Source organism: Canis lupus, chromosome 12, assembly GCF_048164855.1.
Source record: "Canis lupus baileyi chromosome 12, mCanLup2.hap1, whole genome shotgun sequence".
In the NCBI taxonomy this organism is placed as follows: domain Eukaryota; kingdom Metazoa; phylum Chordata; class Mammalia; order Carnivora; family Canidae; genus Canis; species Canis lupus.
This window is the reverse complement of record NC_132849.1, coordinates 30675879-30695552: the sequence shown is the minus strand read 5'-3', so window position 1 is coordinate 30695552 and position 19674 is coordinate 30675879. Positions and strand designations below refer to the sequence as shown.

The window sequence follows — 19674 nt, the reverse complement described above, 5'->3', positions numbered from 1 at the left end:
AGATTTCCCTTTACAGAGGGATGTATTGAATATCATTTTGGTTGTGGGTCTCATTAGTAGGAGCTCATTTGGCCAGTTTTGAGTCATTATGGAAAATAGCAAAGGTAAGCTTCCTATTTCTCAAATACAAGTCACACTCAGCTATGTTGTCTTTCAGAGGTTTTTATTTTATTTACAACAAAATAGGTCAAAATAAAGCAGTTTTTTAAAAGATAAGAACTGCTTTGCTGGAACTAAATGACAACCAGGTGTAGCTGGCATCTTTGGAAGTTTAAAGGAACTTAGGCTAAATCTATTCAAATATCACTTCTAAAAATTGTACTTCAATCCCACCTGCAGCCCAAGAATAACTTTCCTGAATAGGTCACGAAATATTACCATTTATAATCCTTAATAAAACAGGAGGTGAGAAACGGAATGTGTTGTACTAGAGTCTCTGACTTAATCGAACTTGTTTGGGGTACCCTTTGCTAAGAATTTTAATTTTCTCAAACACTTCTCCTAGAATGAATCTTCCATGTGGATATTTGCCTCATTATTTTTAAAAAGTGATTTTTTTAAAAAAAGAAAGCAGTTTCTTACAGTAGTTTGTTTTCCATTATCATGTTGAATGTTTTTTCAGCTCCCCTGGAAATCATTGACTAGCATCATTGAATATTATTACATGTGGAAAACTACTGACAGATACGTACAACAGGTAATTTTTTCATATTGCTGCCAATACAATTACATTAGTGTGAGCTTTCTGTTCATATCTTTTTTAAAAAAAAACTTTTAAATTATTTTATTCATTTATTTGAAAGAGAGTGAGAAAGAGGAAAGGCAGATAGAGAGGGAGAGGCAGACTCCCTGCTGAGCAGGGAGTCCAACAGGAGGCTCCATCCCAGGACCCTGGGATTGTGACCTGAGCTGAAGGCAGGACTTAAACTGACCGAGCCACCCAGGCACTGCTTTCTGTTCATATCTTAATATTTCTTAGCAATACACTTAATTTTAAATATGTTTGCTTTATCTTTTCTTTACTATTTTAAACTTTATGTAATTTCACATCCTTAAAACACTGCTTAAGATTTTAGTCCTCAAAAAAATTTTTTTTAGTCTTCATATTTTCTTTACTTCAGAAGTCATCATTCGTAAATATTTTGGAAAGACAACAGGGAAGGATACCACTATTATATTCCGTGCCAGGTGCATAGTGCCTTATCTGTTTGTGAATATAGTTGACAGGAATGACCTAAGATGTGAACAAGTTATTTTTACGGATTATTAGAAATTTAGACCAATGCCATCAGCCATACAGTTGAAGATATTTTAAAAGATCTGGAACCTCCTTAGATGACATTTGTGTCAAATATATCTCCCCTGAGTCTTTGACCTTAATTAGAGTAGTTAATCTTACTAGTTTGATGTTTTAGTACTATATATAAATTTTTCTCTAAAATTATTTCTAAAAGTAGGGAGTCTTTTAATTTTGAGTTCTTCCTAAATGTTCCAAGTTGAGGTAATTTTCTCAATTACTTAATTTGGGTACTATTACTTTTGGGGAAAGGCACATTTTCCTCAGTGACTTCAGTCAATATTTGTTTTTATATTCTTCTAGTCACAGGTTAGAGCTGGTAAAGAAAGGAACAAATATATTCAACACAGAGATTATTTTCCTTAAGTTATGTGATCACACAGTGGCAAGTGTTGCATGCTATAAAAATACATTTTAAGGATCACTTTTATTTTAATTTTTTTGAAAGATTTTATTTATTCATGGGAGGCATATGTAGAGAGAGGCAGAGACATAGGCAGAAGGAGAAGCAGGCTCCATGCAGGGAGCCCAATGCAGAACGAGTGGGGGAAGGGGCAGAGGAAGAGAGGGGGAGAGAGAATCCCAAGCAGGCTCCACGCCCAGTGCAGAGCCTGACATAGGGCTCAGTCTCATGACCCCAAGATCAAAATCTCAGCCAAAACCAAGAGTCAGACACTCAATCTACTGAACTGCCCAGGCGCCCCAAAGATCACTTTTTAAATGACCACAGTGAGTTGTCGAGATCATGAATAGTGAATACGTATCCATGGCTTGTTGAAAAGTTTCTGGTGTCAACATCATGCATAATCCAAAAGTGCTTATTTCAAACAATATAGAAGTGAAGACCATGTACTCTGGAAAACTTGGGATTTTCAAGGCCAAAAGTCCCTGGAGACGGTTGAGTAATGACATCATGGGTGGTTGAAAAGTGGTTTATGGATAAAATTATTTCCAAATATTTCAACTTGGTTTCTAAAAGTTTTAAATTATCCCCTTAAATGTTTTGTATTCTCCTCATTGAGAAAATGGATGACTGCCTTATATTCTGGTTTGTAATTTTTTGTTTTTTGGATATTGGCAACATATTGTTTTTCTTCCTTGTTGGTATTCATTTACTGTGTTGATCAGTTTCTGGATATGACTATGTAATCTTTTCCCCATTTCTTTCCCTACATTTGGCTCCTAATGTCTCCTAAAATCTGATGGGAGTTCAGTCAGGCCTTAAAGCTTATTGCATATTGCATATCTCTTAACATTTGAGGGTAAATGCTTATTTTATTGTACTTAGGAGAGTTGTTATCTCTTTCTTTCTCATGGACCTTGGAAACGAATCATTTCTGGAAAAGAAATTTCTTTTAAAGCAAAGAAAGTGTGTGTATGTTTGTGTGTGTTTCTCTCCCAGAAAGGTAAAAAAAGTAGAAACTAAATTCGCAAAGTAAAAATGGTTACTTATAAATCCTGTTTATTCATTCACTCATGGAGCACTGGGAAATGGACTTAATCACTGCTTTAATTTTAAAATCTAGATCTACAATGTTATTAATATTTGCAGTTCTGTACCTCCAGTGACTTGTCTTACAAATTAACACAGTTTAAGAATATATACATGAAAGAAAGACCTTTCCTGAAATGGCAATTTTTGAATGTTTAAGACAAGAAGTAGTAATAATTATTAGGCATTGTATGTAAAATATTTTATCTATCTTTTGAATTAGAAACGTCTAAAAGCAGCAGAAGCTGAGAGTAAACTGAAGCAAGTGTATATCCCAACTTAGTAAGTAACAGAAATCTTTTAAAATATTTCTCATAGTTTGAATTCAATGAACACAAAATATGTCATCTTGGTCAATTTCAGCCAAATTTGAATTTCTTTGTATATTTTATTTTCTGACACTACAAAGCACTAGACTTGCTTTCCATTTTACCATTACAGTGATTTTTTTTTAGAAAGAAAAATGGCTGGTGAGAGACAAACAAAAGGACTAGAGGAAAGATGCCATGTCGTATACTTCCATCAAAACTGCAGGGAAAGCAGCAGAAAACTAACCTGTGAAACTCTGTTATTTGAAGCAAACGTTTTTCAGAAAGTCGGCAGCTTTTGAAATTTCAATGTTATAGAATGGACTTGAGGGTCATGCAGTGCACGTTGCCCTTTGGAGATTGTTTATTTGGTTGAGGATTTTATATTGTTTGCTTAGGAGAAGGGTTAGAGAAAGTAAGAAGAATCATACTTTGTAAATGTTGAATAAATAATGAATAGGTGTCAGTTGTTTCACGTGTCTGGTATTCTAGCATCATTATTTTGGGGACTTAGAAATCATTTTCATCAAAATGAATGCCAGTTTGCTTCTCATTTGCTACATTTTAAATGAATTATAGTCTTTTTTGAGGTCTGTAAGAGTTCAATCATTCATTTGTTGACGAAAATTTAGTTTATTGAGCACTGAGTATACAGTGCTATATTAGGTTCTTTGGGGACTAAAATGAAATTTGCTACAGAGTTCTATGTGCTGCTCCAAGATTTTTCTCACTTAGTATAGTTGTTTTATACCTAGGCTTTTGTTTATTGAATTTTGATATATTAATACATTTATATAGAGGAGTCCTCTTAGACAATGAATCGTGTTATTTTTAAATCATTTTTTATCTCAAGGCAGATAACCTGTAATTTACAGGATTCATAATTTTTTTTCAGAGCTGTAATGTCCCTTCTGTAGTACCTTAGAAAATTTTATATTATATGTGAGTAATTTATAAAAGAGCAACTGCCCAAAGAAAACAGTGTGGTGATTCATATGTGAGGTTCTTAGAAGCAAGCATAGCAGCTTTCTTGTGCATTGTAGTGCTGTCACATCAAAGGAAAAGTACATTAAACCAGTTTTCACCTAGTAACCCAGAGAATTGTTTCTGTTATGTTTTGCATTGACTTTGTTGGAGTCTTGATCTCAAAGACCAGCAAACTATAGTCTGCAGGCCAAATCTGACCTGCTGCCCTTTTTTATAAATAAAATGTTGTTGGAACACAGCCATACTCATTCATTTATGTATTATTTATGTCTGCTTTCATGCTTCAATCACAGCGTTCAGTGGTTGTGACAGAAATTGTAATCTCCATAGAACTTAAAATATTTATGATGCCAGCCTGATCTAAGTGAATGATTTTTGGAGATCAAGACAGTTTCTAATCATAACTTTTTTAAAAAGTTACATAAATCTACATAAATAGAAGGTATGAAGTCACCTTCTGAGTCCTTGGATAAGAATCTGAGTCCTTGGAAGAATTTCACAGTTAACTCTGAAATCAAGTATTTTGAAACAAATAATGGATTAAGAATTATTTTATGCTGTCATTCTTTTGAGCCTGGCAGTCTCCTGTATGCAAAGCACTCTGTTCGGTACTAGAGGTAGAAAGGTTAGAAAGGTATACCACATTCTAGTGTGGGAGAGACAGGTGCCAAACAGTCGCCTAGTGTGACAATTACTATGATGAAGAAGAATAGCACAATTTTTATGAGAATTGGTACAGGACGACCAGACTCAGTTGATTCCTTGTGGAAGTGAGTTTGAGTGAATTCTGGAGAAGGAAGAGGAATTAACTGAGTGATGGAGGCTTTCCAGGCCAAGGGGATCCTGAGATTGGAAGGGCACAACAGTAGTTAAGGAGCTGAGAGAATGGCAGTGTAGCTGTGTAAAGAGAGTGGTGAGCTGTGGGAGGCTGGCAGGCAAGGGCCAGCCAGGGGTTTACCCATCTGATCAACAATGGAAATGGATTTTAAATAAGGAAGTGTCATGATCAAATTTGTACTTTAAGATCACTTGCTCTATTTTAGAAAATGGTTTGGGGAAGGGGAGCAATAGTGGATGTAAGGAGACCCAATTCTGAAGTTCTTGGAGAGGAAAGGTGACAGGAGCTTGACTGGAATTGTGGCCCTGGAAATGGTACACCACTTGGAGGTGACTGACTTGTATAGAGGGGTAGAGGGGTAATGTCAGGCTAGAGTCCCAGATTTCTGGCCAGCACAACAAGCAAAGAGACTGGTAGAGAGGCAGGCTAACACTTTGAATTTGCTCTATCCAAAAAGAAGTGTTGAATATGATGTTGTATATATTGATCTTAAGCTCAGGGGAAAGTTTTGCTCTAGAGATAAAAATTTGAGCTTCATTGGCATATAATATTGTGTTTGAAACCATGGATGAGCTTTCTTAGGAGGAGCAATAAGAACAAAGGGTCTCGGACCAAGGTTGAGGAAATCCAGGATTTATGTATCAGATAAAGTAGGATAGCAAGGTCAGTGCATTATCCCAAAAGCTGAAAGAGAAGTGTGTTTCAAGGAGGGGAAGAGATTAATTAATTAATTAATTAATTAATGTCAGATGTTGATGAAAAATAGCCAGAGAATTTAGTAACGTGGAGATAGGTCATTGGTCATCTGTAATGTAGTAGTTGAGGACTGCATATGAGCCAAGGAACTGCAGACAGTAAAGATTGGCCCCTCAACAAAACTGGCTAGAAAGGTCAGTCTTGGGAGTTCTTCACTTTGAGGGGTAGATTGTAAAAGAGTAATAGAAGAGTTCTGTAAGTAGGGAGAAATATGTTTACATGATAATGGAGAAAGCCCAGGATAGAGAATCAAATGTACAAAATTCTCAGGAGGCCTTTAAGGGGTAGAATATGGAATACAGATGTGGGAGGAGAGGTTTGGGCATTAGATAAAAGGACAGTTTCATATAATGCAGCTTTAAAAACTTTTTTGTATGTTTGTTAGAGTAAAAGTTTATTCAAATGTTCACATTGACATCATTTGTCACCTGAGAATTAATGTGTAGGCACTTGGTTTTGCTAAACTAATGTAAAGTGATTCACATGTCTATATGCATTGAGTCTTTGCACACTTGTTTTCCTTTTATGATTATTATAATGAAGATCAGTGGTTTATTCAGTCAAGTAAGATTCAAAAATCAGTTGAACAATTAAAGTTGTGTTTGCTCTCATTCTTGTTTTTAGGCCTCTCATCTGTAAATTTGTATTAGCTCTTTTTCATCACATATATTTAGCCCTGGGTTAAACGTCAGAAATTTCCATATTTTGGGGGAAGACTTCTGAGAATCAGTCATTTGATTTAAGAGGCCATCCTTTCTATCTATATCTAGTAGATTTTTAAAAATCAGAAATATTTTTACATACCTTTGTAAATCTTAATCATTATAAATTATTTTTAACTGTGCACATTTTCAGCTGCAAACTATAAACTAAACGTTCTTGTTAAAAATGTTTTAAAAATGATTTGTCTTCAAAATACATTGCTGGCACAGGTTATAAATGAAAATAATAGCCCTATTACAGAATGGGGACCTCAGGTTAAATGATTTCTTCTGGAGTGGTATTGAGGTGTCACCTAAGAGTTACAGTAACAATGAGAGAAAGAAATCTTAGTTTGCTCTCAGGCCAAGTTTACACATTAGGCTTTCACTGGTAAATGGAATTGAAGAAACTGGGAACAGCAAAGAGGAAACTCCTGTGCCAACTCCATGTTGAAACTCCACATGTCTTAGTAGTTATGATCTCTGATTACTTCAGCAACCATGGGGAGATAGAGTTCTAGTCCGCATTTATTCATTGCTAACAAATAGTTGACTAGTTTATTTTGCTTTTTTTCTGTCTAGCAAATAGATGTGAAAGCTCTTCTAGGATGAAAGTTCCTTTAAGTCAGGTATTTCTGTTTACAAGGCACTGAAATAAATACATGTTTAATGAATTATGAGTTTATTTGAGAAGATGTCAAGTGCACCTGTGTAGTATTCTAGGGCATGGCTTTATAAGCAGAGAAGTTAGCTTACCCCACATGGGTAAAAATTAACCACGTTTGCACCTAGTAAGTACCAAGGTAATCTGGGCTACCTGTTTCTAAGGAATTATGGTATCTGGGAAATTTACATGTAAAGCCTTGATAGATATCTCCTTTTTTGTCCTCTTGAAATTTTTTTCTTAAAAAGAAAAGCCTCAGAATATAATTGTTGGCTTTTCTAATTTCAAGTGCTATGTATGTAGTCCTTCTCATAAAAATTCAGACATCATAGAAATTATTATCATAAACGGCTAAATCTCCTGAAATGCCGACTTACATTCAGGAGATATGCTCTGTTGACATCCACACTGTCTTTGTTGAACACATGGCTTTTGTGCATTTCCCTCAAGAGCCAATGCAGAGTCAATAGCTTTCATACCAGCAGCAGAAATGGCACAGTGGTTTTCTCTAAACACAACACACTGCTTTTAGCTTAATTTATTTTATCCAAAAAAATTATCTTTTATTCTCAGGAGAATTCATGATAAGTGATAGAGCTTAAGAACTTGTATCTTTCAAAAGCATTATAGGGTGTTCTAAGGAAATTGTATTTGGGTAGAGGAGTACTAATGGCTATATTTTCTTTGTGCATATTAGGCATAAGAGATTGGTTTTTATGTACCCTTGTTTTATAAGGATGGATGATTTGAGTTCATTTTAATATCTTATATTTACCAGCCTATTTCTTCTTTACCAAATATTCAGATATTTATATGTAGTTAAGATAAATCAACAATGAGGTGTACAGACTTTTGCCTTGTTATACAAGTCATTTTTATCACCTCACTTTATATTTCATTGAAAGCAGCAAACCAAATCCCAACCAAATATCTGCCAGCAATGGCAAACCTGGTGCTGTGAATGGAGCCGTGGGGACCACATTCCAGCCACAGAATCCCCTCTTAGGACGAGCCTGTGAGAGCTGCTATGGTAAGTTTTCTCCAGCAGGGCTTTCTTCTCTCCTTTGAGGCCTGTGATGAGGTTTGTGGCACTGTGCTGGCACTGCTGGGTGGGAGGTGTTGAGCAGCCATCTCAAGGTACCTATGGCACACTGCTTAGAGAGCAGGATGATCTAGCCTTAGGTGAGTAAGATGCCCACCCTTCCCTTGGACTTGGACACTGCATTTTAGTCTTGGGTTTTCTCTGCTTCGCTTCTTTGAAAAAGGCTCCAGTTAAAAAAAAAAAAAAAAGAAAGAAAAAGAAAAAGGCTCCAAAAACTTCTGTCAGAAAGACCTATGTGTGGATGAAGTGCCATTTATGATCCTCAGACCAGCTTCCATCAAAGTGCACCAGTTTGGGAGAACTTGTTCTACCATGTTTGTGTTTGCCTTTGCTTTCAGCAAGTATCTTTATCAGTATCTGTCCATGTCAAAAACCTATCAGACATGGGCAGCATTACATTGTATTTGACTTGGATGTTAAATTGGTTTGGTGAGATGATGTAATTGCTATTTTTTTTTAAAGGATTTTATTTATTTGAGAGAGCATGCATGCACATGCAAGCAGAGATGGGGGATGGAGCATCTTAAGCAGGCTCTACGCCCAATACAGAGCCCTATGCGGGACTTGATTTCACCACCTTGAGATCAGGACCTGAACCAAAATCAAGAGTCATTTAACCAACTGAACCACCCAAGCGCCCCATACATTTAAAAAAAAAAAAAATTCTTGCTCTTTTATTGTCTCTCCTTAGCTTTTCTTTCCCCACTTTTTTTTTTTTTAAGATTTTATTTCTTAAGAAATCCCTACACTCAAACTCACAACCCCTAGATGAAGAGTCTCACACTGTACCAACTGAGCCAGCCAGGCACCCCTCACTTTTTATATTTTTATACTTATTTAAAATCTCAAACAATGGCATAATCTGTTCATAGACATCAATGACATTATTATCTATGTTTCCTTACAATCAAAGTGGCCTGGGGTGGGGAAGAGAAGGAAACTGATTTTTATTGAAAGTCTACTTGATGCCCAATTTTTGTCTCTCAACAGCTCTTTGGAGGGATGGATGTAGCTTACTGCCCTAAGGGCATGGGGATGAGGGACGTGACAACCTCTGCTTCATATTCACACCAAGCTTCAGCATTAGAAAAGACTTTTTAAAAGTTTTATTTTTTTAAGTTAATCTCTATATCCAGCATGGGGGTTGAACTCATACCCCCAAGATCAAGAGCTGCATGTTCTACTAACTGAAGCCAGACACCCCTAGAAAAGACTTTTAAAACCAGGTCACATAGGGGTGACTGGGTGGCTCAGTAGGTTAGGTGTCTGACTTGATTTCGGCTCAGGTCATGATGATGGGGTTGTGAGATGGAACCCCATGTTGGGTGTGGACTCTGCTTAAGGTTCTCTCTCCCTTGGCCCCCTCCCTGCTCATGTTGTTTCTCTAAGAAAACAAAACAAACAGGTCATATAATTATCTTACCTGAAACTAAGGAAAGTATGATCCAGACAAATTGCTGACTTCATAGAAATGGTATGTTTCTAACCATTTTTCTGCACCATGGAAGCATAAAGGAAAATAATTTATGGAAAATTAGATTCTTTTGGTCATAATTTTATATATGTTGCATTATGAATGTCTTTTTTTTTTTAATTTAAAGATATTATTTATCCATGAGAGACACAGAGAGAGAGAGAGAGAGAGGCAGAAACAGAGACACAGGCAGAAGGAGAAGCAGGCTCCATGCAGAGAGCGTGATGTGGGACTCAATCCCGGCACTCGAGGATCACACCCTGAGCCGGAGGCAGGCGCTAAACTGCTGAGCCACCCAGGGATCCCCATGAATGTCTGAATTGGAAACTCTTAGACACTGAAGTTTATTTGTATTTAAGTGAAAATAAAATTAATCCTACAGACAAGTGGTGGCTTAATCTATCTTATTTTTGACATACCCCGTTAACACATATGTAGTCTCACATATCCCTTTATATAATTGTCATTTTTATGTGTATGACAAATAAGTGATTTTTATTTTATAATACTTATTTTAGACTCAAATAATATCATAAAATGTATCTCTTATTATAACATGATGTAAGATTTATCATTAGGGGTGCCTGGGTGGCATCTGCCTTTGGCTTAGGGCATGATTCCAGGGTTCTAGAATCGAGCCCACATCAGCTTCCTGCTCAGTGGGGAGTCTGCTTCTGCTTCCCCCTATCCCTCTACCTCCTGCTCCCCGGCTTATGCTCTTTCTCTGTCAAATCAGTAAATAAAATCTTTAAAAAAAAAAGATTTATCTTTATAGAGAGATAGAAGTTGGTGTTTTCTTTTTTGTCACTTTTTAAAAAAGATTTTATATATTTATTTCAGAGAGAGAGCACACAGGGCAGCAGGGCAGAGGGAGATGGGGAGAGAGAATCTCAAGCAGCCTCCTTAGCCTGATGCAGGGCTCAGTCTGAGATCATGACCTGAGCTGAAATCAAGACTCAGACACTCAACTGAGCCACCCAGGCACCCCTGTCACTTTTTAATTGCATTTGAGTTAATTTTGTAAGGGGAATGATGTTTGTTGACAAATATTAAAATGACATGTCATGACTAACTTGAGTAAAAATGTATACTTAAATATGAGTGAAATTTTATTATTTTTTTTTTCAAAGATTTTATTTATGCATGAGAGACACAGAGATTGAGGCAGAGACACAGGCAGAGGGAGAAGCAGGCTCCATGCAGGAAACTCAATGTGGAACTCGATCCCGGATTCCAGGATCATGCCCCAGGCCAAAGGCAGATAGATGCTCAACTGCTGAGCCACCTAGGCATCCCATGAGTGAAATTTTATAGTCATAATCCAAACTAGGTCCATGCCTAATACTTAAGATTCTTAAAATTGTGTTTAAAAAAAATCAACTTATTTGACTTACTGTTTTAAATTATAAAAGGAAAGTTTTGGGGGCTGCTGTTAGCAAGGAGTCTACCAAAAATAATACACGATGGGTGCACAGTATTATTCTCAAACTAAGATGCAGTTTGATTATAATGGCCAGTATATTTTCTCTTTTTGACATTGGCTTGTGAAGTGTTAGTTGACACCTTGATGTGCTCTTTGAACACTTTGACCTGACGAAGTTAACTTATAAATCAGGGGGAAGAGTATTCCAAGGGAAATATACAGATTATAATAATTTATACATACCTCATTAACTTAATGTTTTATGCCATCATTTCCTATCTTAAACTTCAGATCCATTGTAGGAAAACTTTAAATGCAATATGGGAGCAATTCAAACTGCAGCAAAACTGATGAAGGCTTGCAGTGTTAAGTGGTAAATCAGCCAAGTTATTAGGTCTTAAGCCTTTTGTGATCTTGGCTGCATATGCTCCCTTGATCTGGACTTAAATAGTCTTGAAAGGGATTCTGTTTTTAAAGGGAGAAATACTAAAATGATTACTTTGTTCATTTATCTATTTCTGACAGATTCCTACCTTAATCAGTGGGGCCTCTCTGAGCACCTTAAACTCTGGGGTAGTTTCTGGACCATCAATTTGGAGATTTAGACTTAAAACACTCATATAATAATAATAATACCTTTCTGGGGCAGCCCGGGTGGCTCAGCGGTTTAGCGCTGCCTTCAGCCCAGGGCATGATCCTGGAGTCCCGGGATCGGGTCCGGCATCGGGCTTCCTGCATGGGGCCTGCTTCTCCCTCTGCCTGTGTCTCTGCCTCTCTCTTTCTCTCTCTCTCATGAATAAATAAATAAAATTTTAAAAAAAACTTTCTGATAACTTATTTACAGAAATGTACACAATAGGGGGTATTTTTAATGAACAAAACTCCCTCAGTAATAGCACAGCATATTATATAAGATACTTCATCTAATAGCTTCTCTTAACAGGAGCCACAGGTTTGCTCTCTTGCTCTCTCGTTCACTATGAGAGAGAGAGAGAGAGAAATGGTTTAATGAACCCTGCATCTTGAAAATACATGTATATTAGACTTTTATGTTTGGTGAACTGCAGAAAGAAAAATAACATTATAAACTAAAGATTACTTTGGAATATCTTTAAAATATTTGATGGTATATGTATTGATGTTACAAATTATATAACACTTTGTCTTTTCATATTTTTCCTCTGTCTTTAGCTACACAGTCTCATCAGTGGTATTCTTGGGGCCCACCTAATATGCAGTGTAGATTGTGTGCAACCTGTTGGCTCTACTGGAAAAAATATGGAGGCCTGAAAATGCCCACCCAGTCGGAAGAAGAGAAGTTATCTCCTAGCCCAACTACAGAGGTATATGAGCAATAGTCTTTGACGTTGAGAAATGTCATTTTAATGGCTTGATCACTCCTTGGAAACAGAAGTACAGTACAGGATAACTTAAAAGCAAAAAATAAAAGCGAACAAAGCTGTTTTTTTATAACTAAACATAGGTTCATAATATTATGAACCATAATATTTAAGGTGGGTGTGGAGAGAGGGCAGGGACAAATCAAATTTTTTCAGGTATTCAAAATATTGTTCTTGTGTGATTGCTCAGACAAAAGAACAATATGTGTGGGAAGTGTTAACATAAGTAGAGAGCTTACAAATTAAATGATTTAATTGCTTTTTGGGAAACAGTTTGCAACCTTTAAATACTGTAAAAATATGCCTTACTACATAAAGTAATAAACATAAACTGAACATTTTTCTGTCCCTGAGCTATCATAGGAGGAACAAGAAGGTGATATGGACTCAATCTTGAGATAAACAGTTGAAATAGGATTTTGGTAAAATTCTCAGATTGCAGATATAAGCACCTGTGTCGACCAGAGGGAGACTTCTTTTTAAGGGCTAACAGGATCTCAGGACTCCAGCACTATTAAAAAATAAGATAATTTCATTAACCCTCTTGGCATTTTTTTTTAAATGTGATTTTGGATTCTTAAGGTCAATGTCCATTTAAAAACCAAAGCATAGGAAGGAGTGCACTTGTGATGAGCACAGGGTGGTGATGGATGGAAGTATTGAGTTACTATATTGTATACCTGAAACTAGTATAACACTGTATGTTAACTACCTGGAAGTAAAATAAAAACTTTGAAAAACAAAAATATAGGATCACACATCCTCCTACCCCTACACAGTTACCTTCTCTACTCCCCTACCCTCTTTCCGAAAGTGCATACTTCTAATTTCTTCTTTGGGAGTAGGGTATTAACTTCTAGATGCTTCAGTGGAAAACTTAAAAATTGCCTTTTCTTTGAGCCTGATACAAATAGCATTCTTTTCTTTACATGTCTGTTGGTATCTGATTTTGCAGGACCCCCGTGTTAGGAGTCACATGTCTCGCCAGGCCATGCAGGGGATGCCAGTCCGAAACACTGGGAGCCCAAAGTCTGCAGTGAAGACCCGCCAAGCTTTCTTCCTCCACACTACATATTTCACAAAATTTGCTCGTCAGGTCTGCAAAAATACCCTCCGGCTGCGGCAGGCAGCAAGACGGCCGTTTGTTCCTATTAATTATGCTGCCATTAGGGCAGAATGTAAGATGCTTTTAAATTCTTAACCTTATGTGTTGTGCTTCTGACCATTTTCTCTCCTTCCCTCTCTTTTTTGTTTTTTTTTTGTTTTGTTTCGTTTTTGTTTGCAATAAACATAAGTTCTTGTGTACAGCCTTTTATTTGGTTTATTTTTTTTAACATTGTTTTTGTCTGCTGCCATTTGTATCATGCCAACCTGAAAAGGAAACACTGGAACCTCTGCAGCCCCTCTGCAGAGAGCATAGTACTCAGCAGAGAATTGGTGGGAGGCGCCCTTATTCAGAGAGGTCTTGTGATGGGACTGCCCGAGAACCCTTATGGGAAGGCACTTTCACCTGTAAGGTCATGCCGAGATGTAACCCCTAAGGATGGTGTCACAGTGAAGCCCCATAGATGAGACATTCAATCTGCTCTTACGTGCCTTCATTAGGTTTGAATAAAATTTGCCAATTTACACTAATTAGAAATTGCATGTCTTTGTAAACCTCTCATTTTCCCATGAACCTTTTATAATTCTACAATATTATGGAAATTCAGAGTGCTTCATAACAAACACTACAGTAACTGGAAAATGGAGCAAATTATAAATGGATTTTAGTGTCTTTGGGTGAATTTTCTGAAAATACATATTTAGTTCTTACAGGCTAATGACCAAATTTATGGTTGAGCATTCTTTCTATTTGTCTAATTTGGTTTCCATTTCATTATCATACATATATTACCGCATAACATATACATAATTATTACTCTCATTTTCAACATGTTCAGTCTTGGCTTATGTTTCATTTTTTTGTTGTTGTTAGAACAAAGGTCATATGTATCAGTGAATTGTGGGTTGTTCTGTTATTACCATGTACCCCTAAAATGTGTCCATACTTTGTGTGCCAGCTCTGATTCTAGTCTTGCTACGTTTAGTCACATCCCTGACTGCCATGTTAGAGCCATGCAACTTTCTCCCCTAAAGGAGAAAACTTGCTGTCTGGCTTAACAGAGAGGAAATCTTATAGACATTTAGTAGATGTTTTTTCTTTGTGAGAAAAGAAATTTTGCGTTATGAGATGTTCCATTTTGATTTAAGAAGGGTATCTCTATAAGGAGTGATGATTGAAAACTTTTTGTTCCTAAAGATAATTTCAGCAAAACGGCTTGAAAGGCTTTACAACTTACAGGTAAAAGCTTTATAAGGAGAAGAAAAGTGCTTTGTAGAGAGAGAGTGCAAAATGGCAGTACTTTCTGAGTCTCACGGAGGAGGGACTCCATTAGATTCATGTGTATTTGGAACTTAGGCTGATACTGATTATTTCATGCTAACGCTTCTGAGTTCATGGATTTATGCTCTTATCATTTTCTTAACCATTTTAAGGAACTGGAAAATATTTGCATTCATCTAAACTGCTTAGCCAATTTAAAACACATTTATATAGTTTATTAACTAAACAGGATAATAAAACACATGAGAAAGAGAATGAAAGAAATTCTTCCATTGAAATTGGCCAGGATCCAATATCATCTTTGTTCCTATGAATGGAAAAAAAATCATCACCAACTAAATTGGCAGCTGAGGAAGCTTCTGTTTCCCATAGCTCTTCTGTTAGTTTCTCAGTTAATATGCAAATTGCCTTTATTTTTATTATTCTTCAATGAAGTATATTTTTATGTTACCATTTTATGTATTATTCCTCAATTGAAAGGTCATGCTGCTAAAAATAAGCAAGGGAGGTCAAAGTTAAATTACATGTGTTTTATTTCTATAAACATATAGCTATGATAATAATAAAAAGACTCATTTGTTGTAAGATTCAAGAAGCATATTTTACTTTGCATTTCGCTTCTTTGGTCAAGTTACATAATAGAATCAATTTCTTTTTTTTTTTTTTAAGATTTTATATATATATATATATATATATTCATGAGAGAGACAGGCAGAGAGAGAAGTAAGCTCCATGCAGGGAGCCCAATGTAGGACTTGATCCCGGGACTCCAGGATCACGCCCTGGGCCAAAGGCAAACGCTCTACCACTGAGCCACCCAGGCGTCCCTAGAATCAAATTCTCAAAATAATTTTACCTCAAAATTTAAAATTACAAAGTTTCAAAACAAACAAAGTTTCAGGGCAGCCCGGTGGCTCAGCGGTTTAGCACCACCTTCAGCCCAGGGCATGATCCTGGAGACCGGAATTGAGTCCCATGTCGGGCTCCCTGCATGGAGCCTGCTTCTCCCTCTGCCTGTGTCTCTGCCTCTCTCTCTGTGTCTCTCATGAATAAATAAATAAAATCTTAAAAAAAAAATTACAAAGTTTCAGCAACCATCTACTGGTTTGTCTGTTTTTTTTTTTCCAGATAAGCAACTAATGAACTCTTCTAGCATCTAATTGATTCTTACATCATCTCCCTTCTTATATGTACTTTGTTACAATCTCTTCATCAGATCCCTTGATCTTGGCTTGTTATGGAGAAGATGAGTTGTTAATAACTTGATGTCTGTAGGCAACCATGTCTATGGTCCAGTGGGAATGTATAGGTGTATTTTTTTTTGTAAGCTTTCCTTGGTTTCTCAAGGGCACTGGTGACCCCCATCCCTCAAAAAAGTTTATCCCTATGATGCAGTATGAATGTAATTTCAGATCAGATGAAAGTCTGTAATTCCAAAGAAACTGATGGATCAAGAGCTTTAATTGATGCATTTTAGAATAATTCTTCATAATATTCAGAAAGGTAAATAGTTTTCCCTGTGAACTTGGGAGTTCTAAGCACTATAGAAACTGACCCCTTCCATGACTTCTGGCATTGGCAGCACCATCACAACCAGTGTGCTAACCAGAGCTCATGGGGTGACAGACTGCCTGAGAGCAAGGGGAAGAACTAAGGAGATAAAAGTCTCAGATGGTGCAGAGCATAATGGTGACTATGAGGGCTTGGCTTAGAAGTCGATCCTTTCAGAGGACATATTTTGGGGTTTGTTACAACAGCACTCTCTGACCTTTATTTTATTTTATTTTCATTAAGAAAATGGTATTGAAACAGTAGAGTGAAAAGGGGGAATCTTTGTATATCCATAAAGTATTACAGAGAAAATAGAACTAATAATGTCTATGGGAAGGGAAACTGGAAGGCTAAAGCAAAGGGATGGGAAGGAGACTTCCACCTGTTTTTATTTTTTTTAAGATTTTATTTATCCATTCATGATAGACAGAGAGAGAGAGAGGCAGAGACACAGGCAGAGGGAGAAGCAGGCTCCATGCTGGGAGCCCGACGCGGGACTCGATCCTGGGACTCCAGGATCGTGCCCTGGGCCAAAGGGCAGGCGCCGAAGCGCTGAGCCACCCAGGGATCCCCCTCCACCTGGTTTTAAACTTAAGATTTTGAGTTATGAGAATACATTTCCTATTTTAAAAAATAATTTAAAAAACTTAAGTATATAGTATGACCAATGTGTTTTAAAAATATGTATTTAAATATATGTATTTAAGATACATATATGGTGATTTTTTAAAACCAAAGTTCCCCAAATGTCTACTTGCTTTAATAATAGGCCTTTATATGTAAATATATAAATCCACAACAAAAATTACTAACATTAGTACAATGCCGAGCCAGTTCTATCACGTAGGTAGTGCATATTAAAAACATGGATTGATAAACCAATAACCAAAACATTGCAGAAAGAAAGGTATTGTGTCCTTGACAAAGTTTGCAGACCAACAGCATGGGTGGTCAAGTTTCAGACCGCACGTCTCTTTTTCTTGACACCTCTGCCCTCAAGTAAAAAAGCCACGGTGTGATAATGCTGTTCTTCCTTTGTTATTGCCGTCAGACATGACCACTGAGCTACCTGATGACTTTTTCAAACACCTGTAAGATTACCCAACACCTGATGAGCAAAGGGTTACTATTTGAGATTCAGAATCCTCAGAAACTGAGGTGAAGTAGAAGTGGTATATTAGCAGCATTTCATAGATGAAGCTAAAGTACTTGGAGAAGTGGATTCAAGTGACTGACCTGCCACCTTTGTAGCTTGCATGGGTGACTCGGTGGTTTCTCAGTTGATAACATCAGATTTGAATGACCACCATTCCCTAGAATGAAGTTCCTCAAGAGGCACCTGGAGCCACTTTTTTCTGTTTGAAGATGCTAATTCAGTTTTGCAAGTATCCCAAGGGCCTGCATTCAGAAGCCTTAAAATAGTTTTTCTAGAGATTTCTCAGCAAAAGTTAACTATAATAATTGTATAAAGTTGTATGAAATTTTAAGTTGTAATATTAGGTGAGAACAGTTTTGGTTTGTTTTGGTATTTTGGATATTTTTTAATAATTCATTTTTGAAAGGATACTTTAAATTTTTCTAAAGATACAAAAGTGGTTACAAATCTTATTGCCATTCCCATTTGTATCATCTTCAGAGGTAACCATTGTCATTGTGTCTAAAGAATCCAGAGATATTCTGTGTGTGTGTAGCAGTCTAGGTGGGTGTATTTTTTTCGTTTTAATTCAGATGTTAATGTCCACATTTGTCTGCCACTTGCTTTCTTAACATTTTGGAGGCCATTCCATACCAGTACATTAAGAGCTACCACCTTTTCTTATCAGCTGCATAATAATCTGTTTTGTACAGATTAAACAGATTTTTTTTGGTTATTTCCAATCTTTCCTATTATAAGTAATATTGCAACAAATATCCTTGTACAGATAGCCTTTCTTACGATGTGTGAAATGTGTGGGTAGGTCACAGGACAGACCACTAAAAGTAAAGCATCTGAGTCAAGGAACATGCATTTGGAAATTTAATAGTCATTACCTATTACCTTTAGAAAACCACAATTTAAAAAAAAAGAAAATGAAAACCTCAATTTGTGCTCCCGTCCACAACGTCCAGAGAATGCCTGTTTCTCTAGAACCTTGGCAGCAGTGTTACCATCTTTGAAACCTTGACTAGTTGACAGGTAACATATAAGTTATACTAGTTTGCATTTCTCGTTTTGAATGAGATAGAAATCTTTGCATATATTTGAAAACAATTTGTTTTTCCCTTTCTGTCAGCTGTTTTTGTCCCTGGCCTGTTTTCTATTAGAAGTCTTACTTCTGAGAACTTTTAATATTTTAAGGAAATTAGCTTTTGATCTGTGTGATACATGGTGCAAATATTTCCCCTATTTTGCCTTTGACTTTATGATGTATTTGTCAAGCAGATTTTTTTAAAACATAGTTGAATTTGTCAGTTTTTTGAAAGATTTGTTTATTTTAGAGAGAGGGAGAGAGAATCTCAAGGAGACTCCCTGCTGAGCATGGAACCCAACACAGGGCTGGATCCCAGGACCCTGAGATCATGACCTGAGCTGAAACCAAGAGTCGGATGCTTAACCGACTGAGCCACTCAAGCGCTCCTGTGATTTTTTTTTTTTTTTTTTTTTTTTTTTACGGCACCTGGGTTTTGTGTCTTCTTTAGAAATGTCTTTGCAATTCCTATAAGAAAATTGTACGGATGGTTCTATTTTGACAGCAATCTTGGAAGCCCGTGTGAATGTTTTTGTGAATTTTAATTCAGTGTGTACTTTTTGCAGTTTTTCTGTTTTATTCCCACATACACATATTTCCAAAACACTTTAGGAAAATGGCTGTGAGTTGCAATAAAAGAAACAGTGTTTTTCCAGGTTTACCTCAAGGAGTTGTACTCTAGGAAGCCAAAGAAGTGCGCCTGTGTGCAGTCAACTGACTTGGGTGAGATGCACACGTTCTCACTCTTTCTGGGCAGATTTTGATTCCTTATGGGTTCTGTGGCATCTCTCAGGTTGCTTGCCTTATCTGTGCACATCTAATGCATACTAGTGAATTGTCTCTGTTTAAATAGAGTCAGGTGAATAATTTAAGAACCAGGACTAACTGACAAGAGGCACCACTGGCCTGTTCTTGAGTGCAGACCAAGATTCTGTTTAACCAACTCAAGTGTGGACCTGATAATCCTATGTCTATGATCATTCCCCCAGGGCAGAAGGTATTTTTCCCATGTGTATCCAGTGTATGTCATTGAATAGGTTGAATATTCATATGAAACAGTGACTAGT

The 19674-nt window shown here is 36.8% G+C and overlaps 1 protein-coding gene across 11 annotated transcripts in view; it reads left to right on the top strand.

Moving 5' to 3' along the window:
- MTA3 (metastasis associated 1 family member 3) overlaps positions 1–19674 on the top strand; it is a 219958-nt gene that overhangs the window by 177909 nt on the left and 22375 nt on the right. For 8 of the 11 annotated variants that reach the window (XR_012004442.1, XM_072770363.1, XM_072770368.1 and 5 more), the window contains 5 exons: positions 623–697; positions 3013–3071; positions 7949–8073; positions 12234–12385; positions 13398–13620. Coding sequence is in view for 10 of the 11 variants with exons in the window: in XM_072770363.1 (XP_072626464.1) it covers positions 623–697; positions 3013–3071; positions 7949–8073; positions 12234–12385; positions 13398–13620 (634 nt within the window). In the remaining variant the exon portion in view is untranslated. The remainder of the gene's footprint in view (positions 1–622; positions 698–3012; positions 3072–7948; positions 8074–12233; positions 12386–13397; positions 13621–19674) is intronic. The other 3 variants (XM_072770361.1, XM_072770370.1, XM_072770367.1) reach the window with 1 other exon arrangement.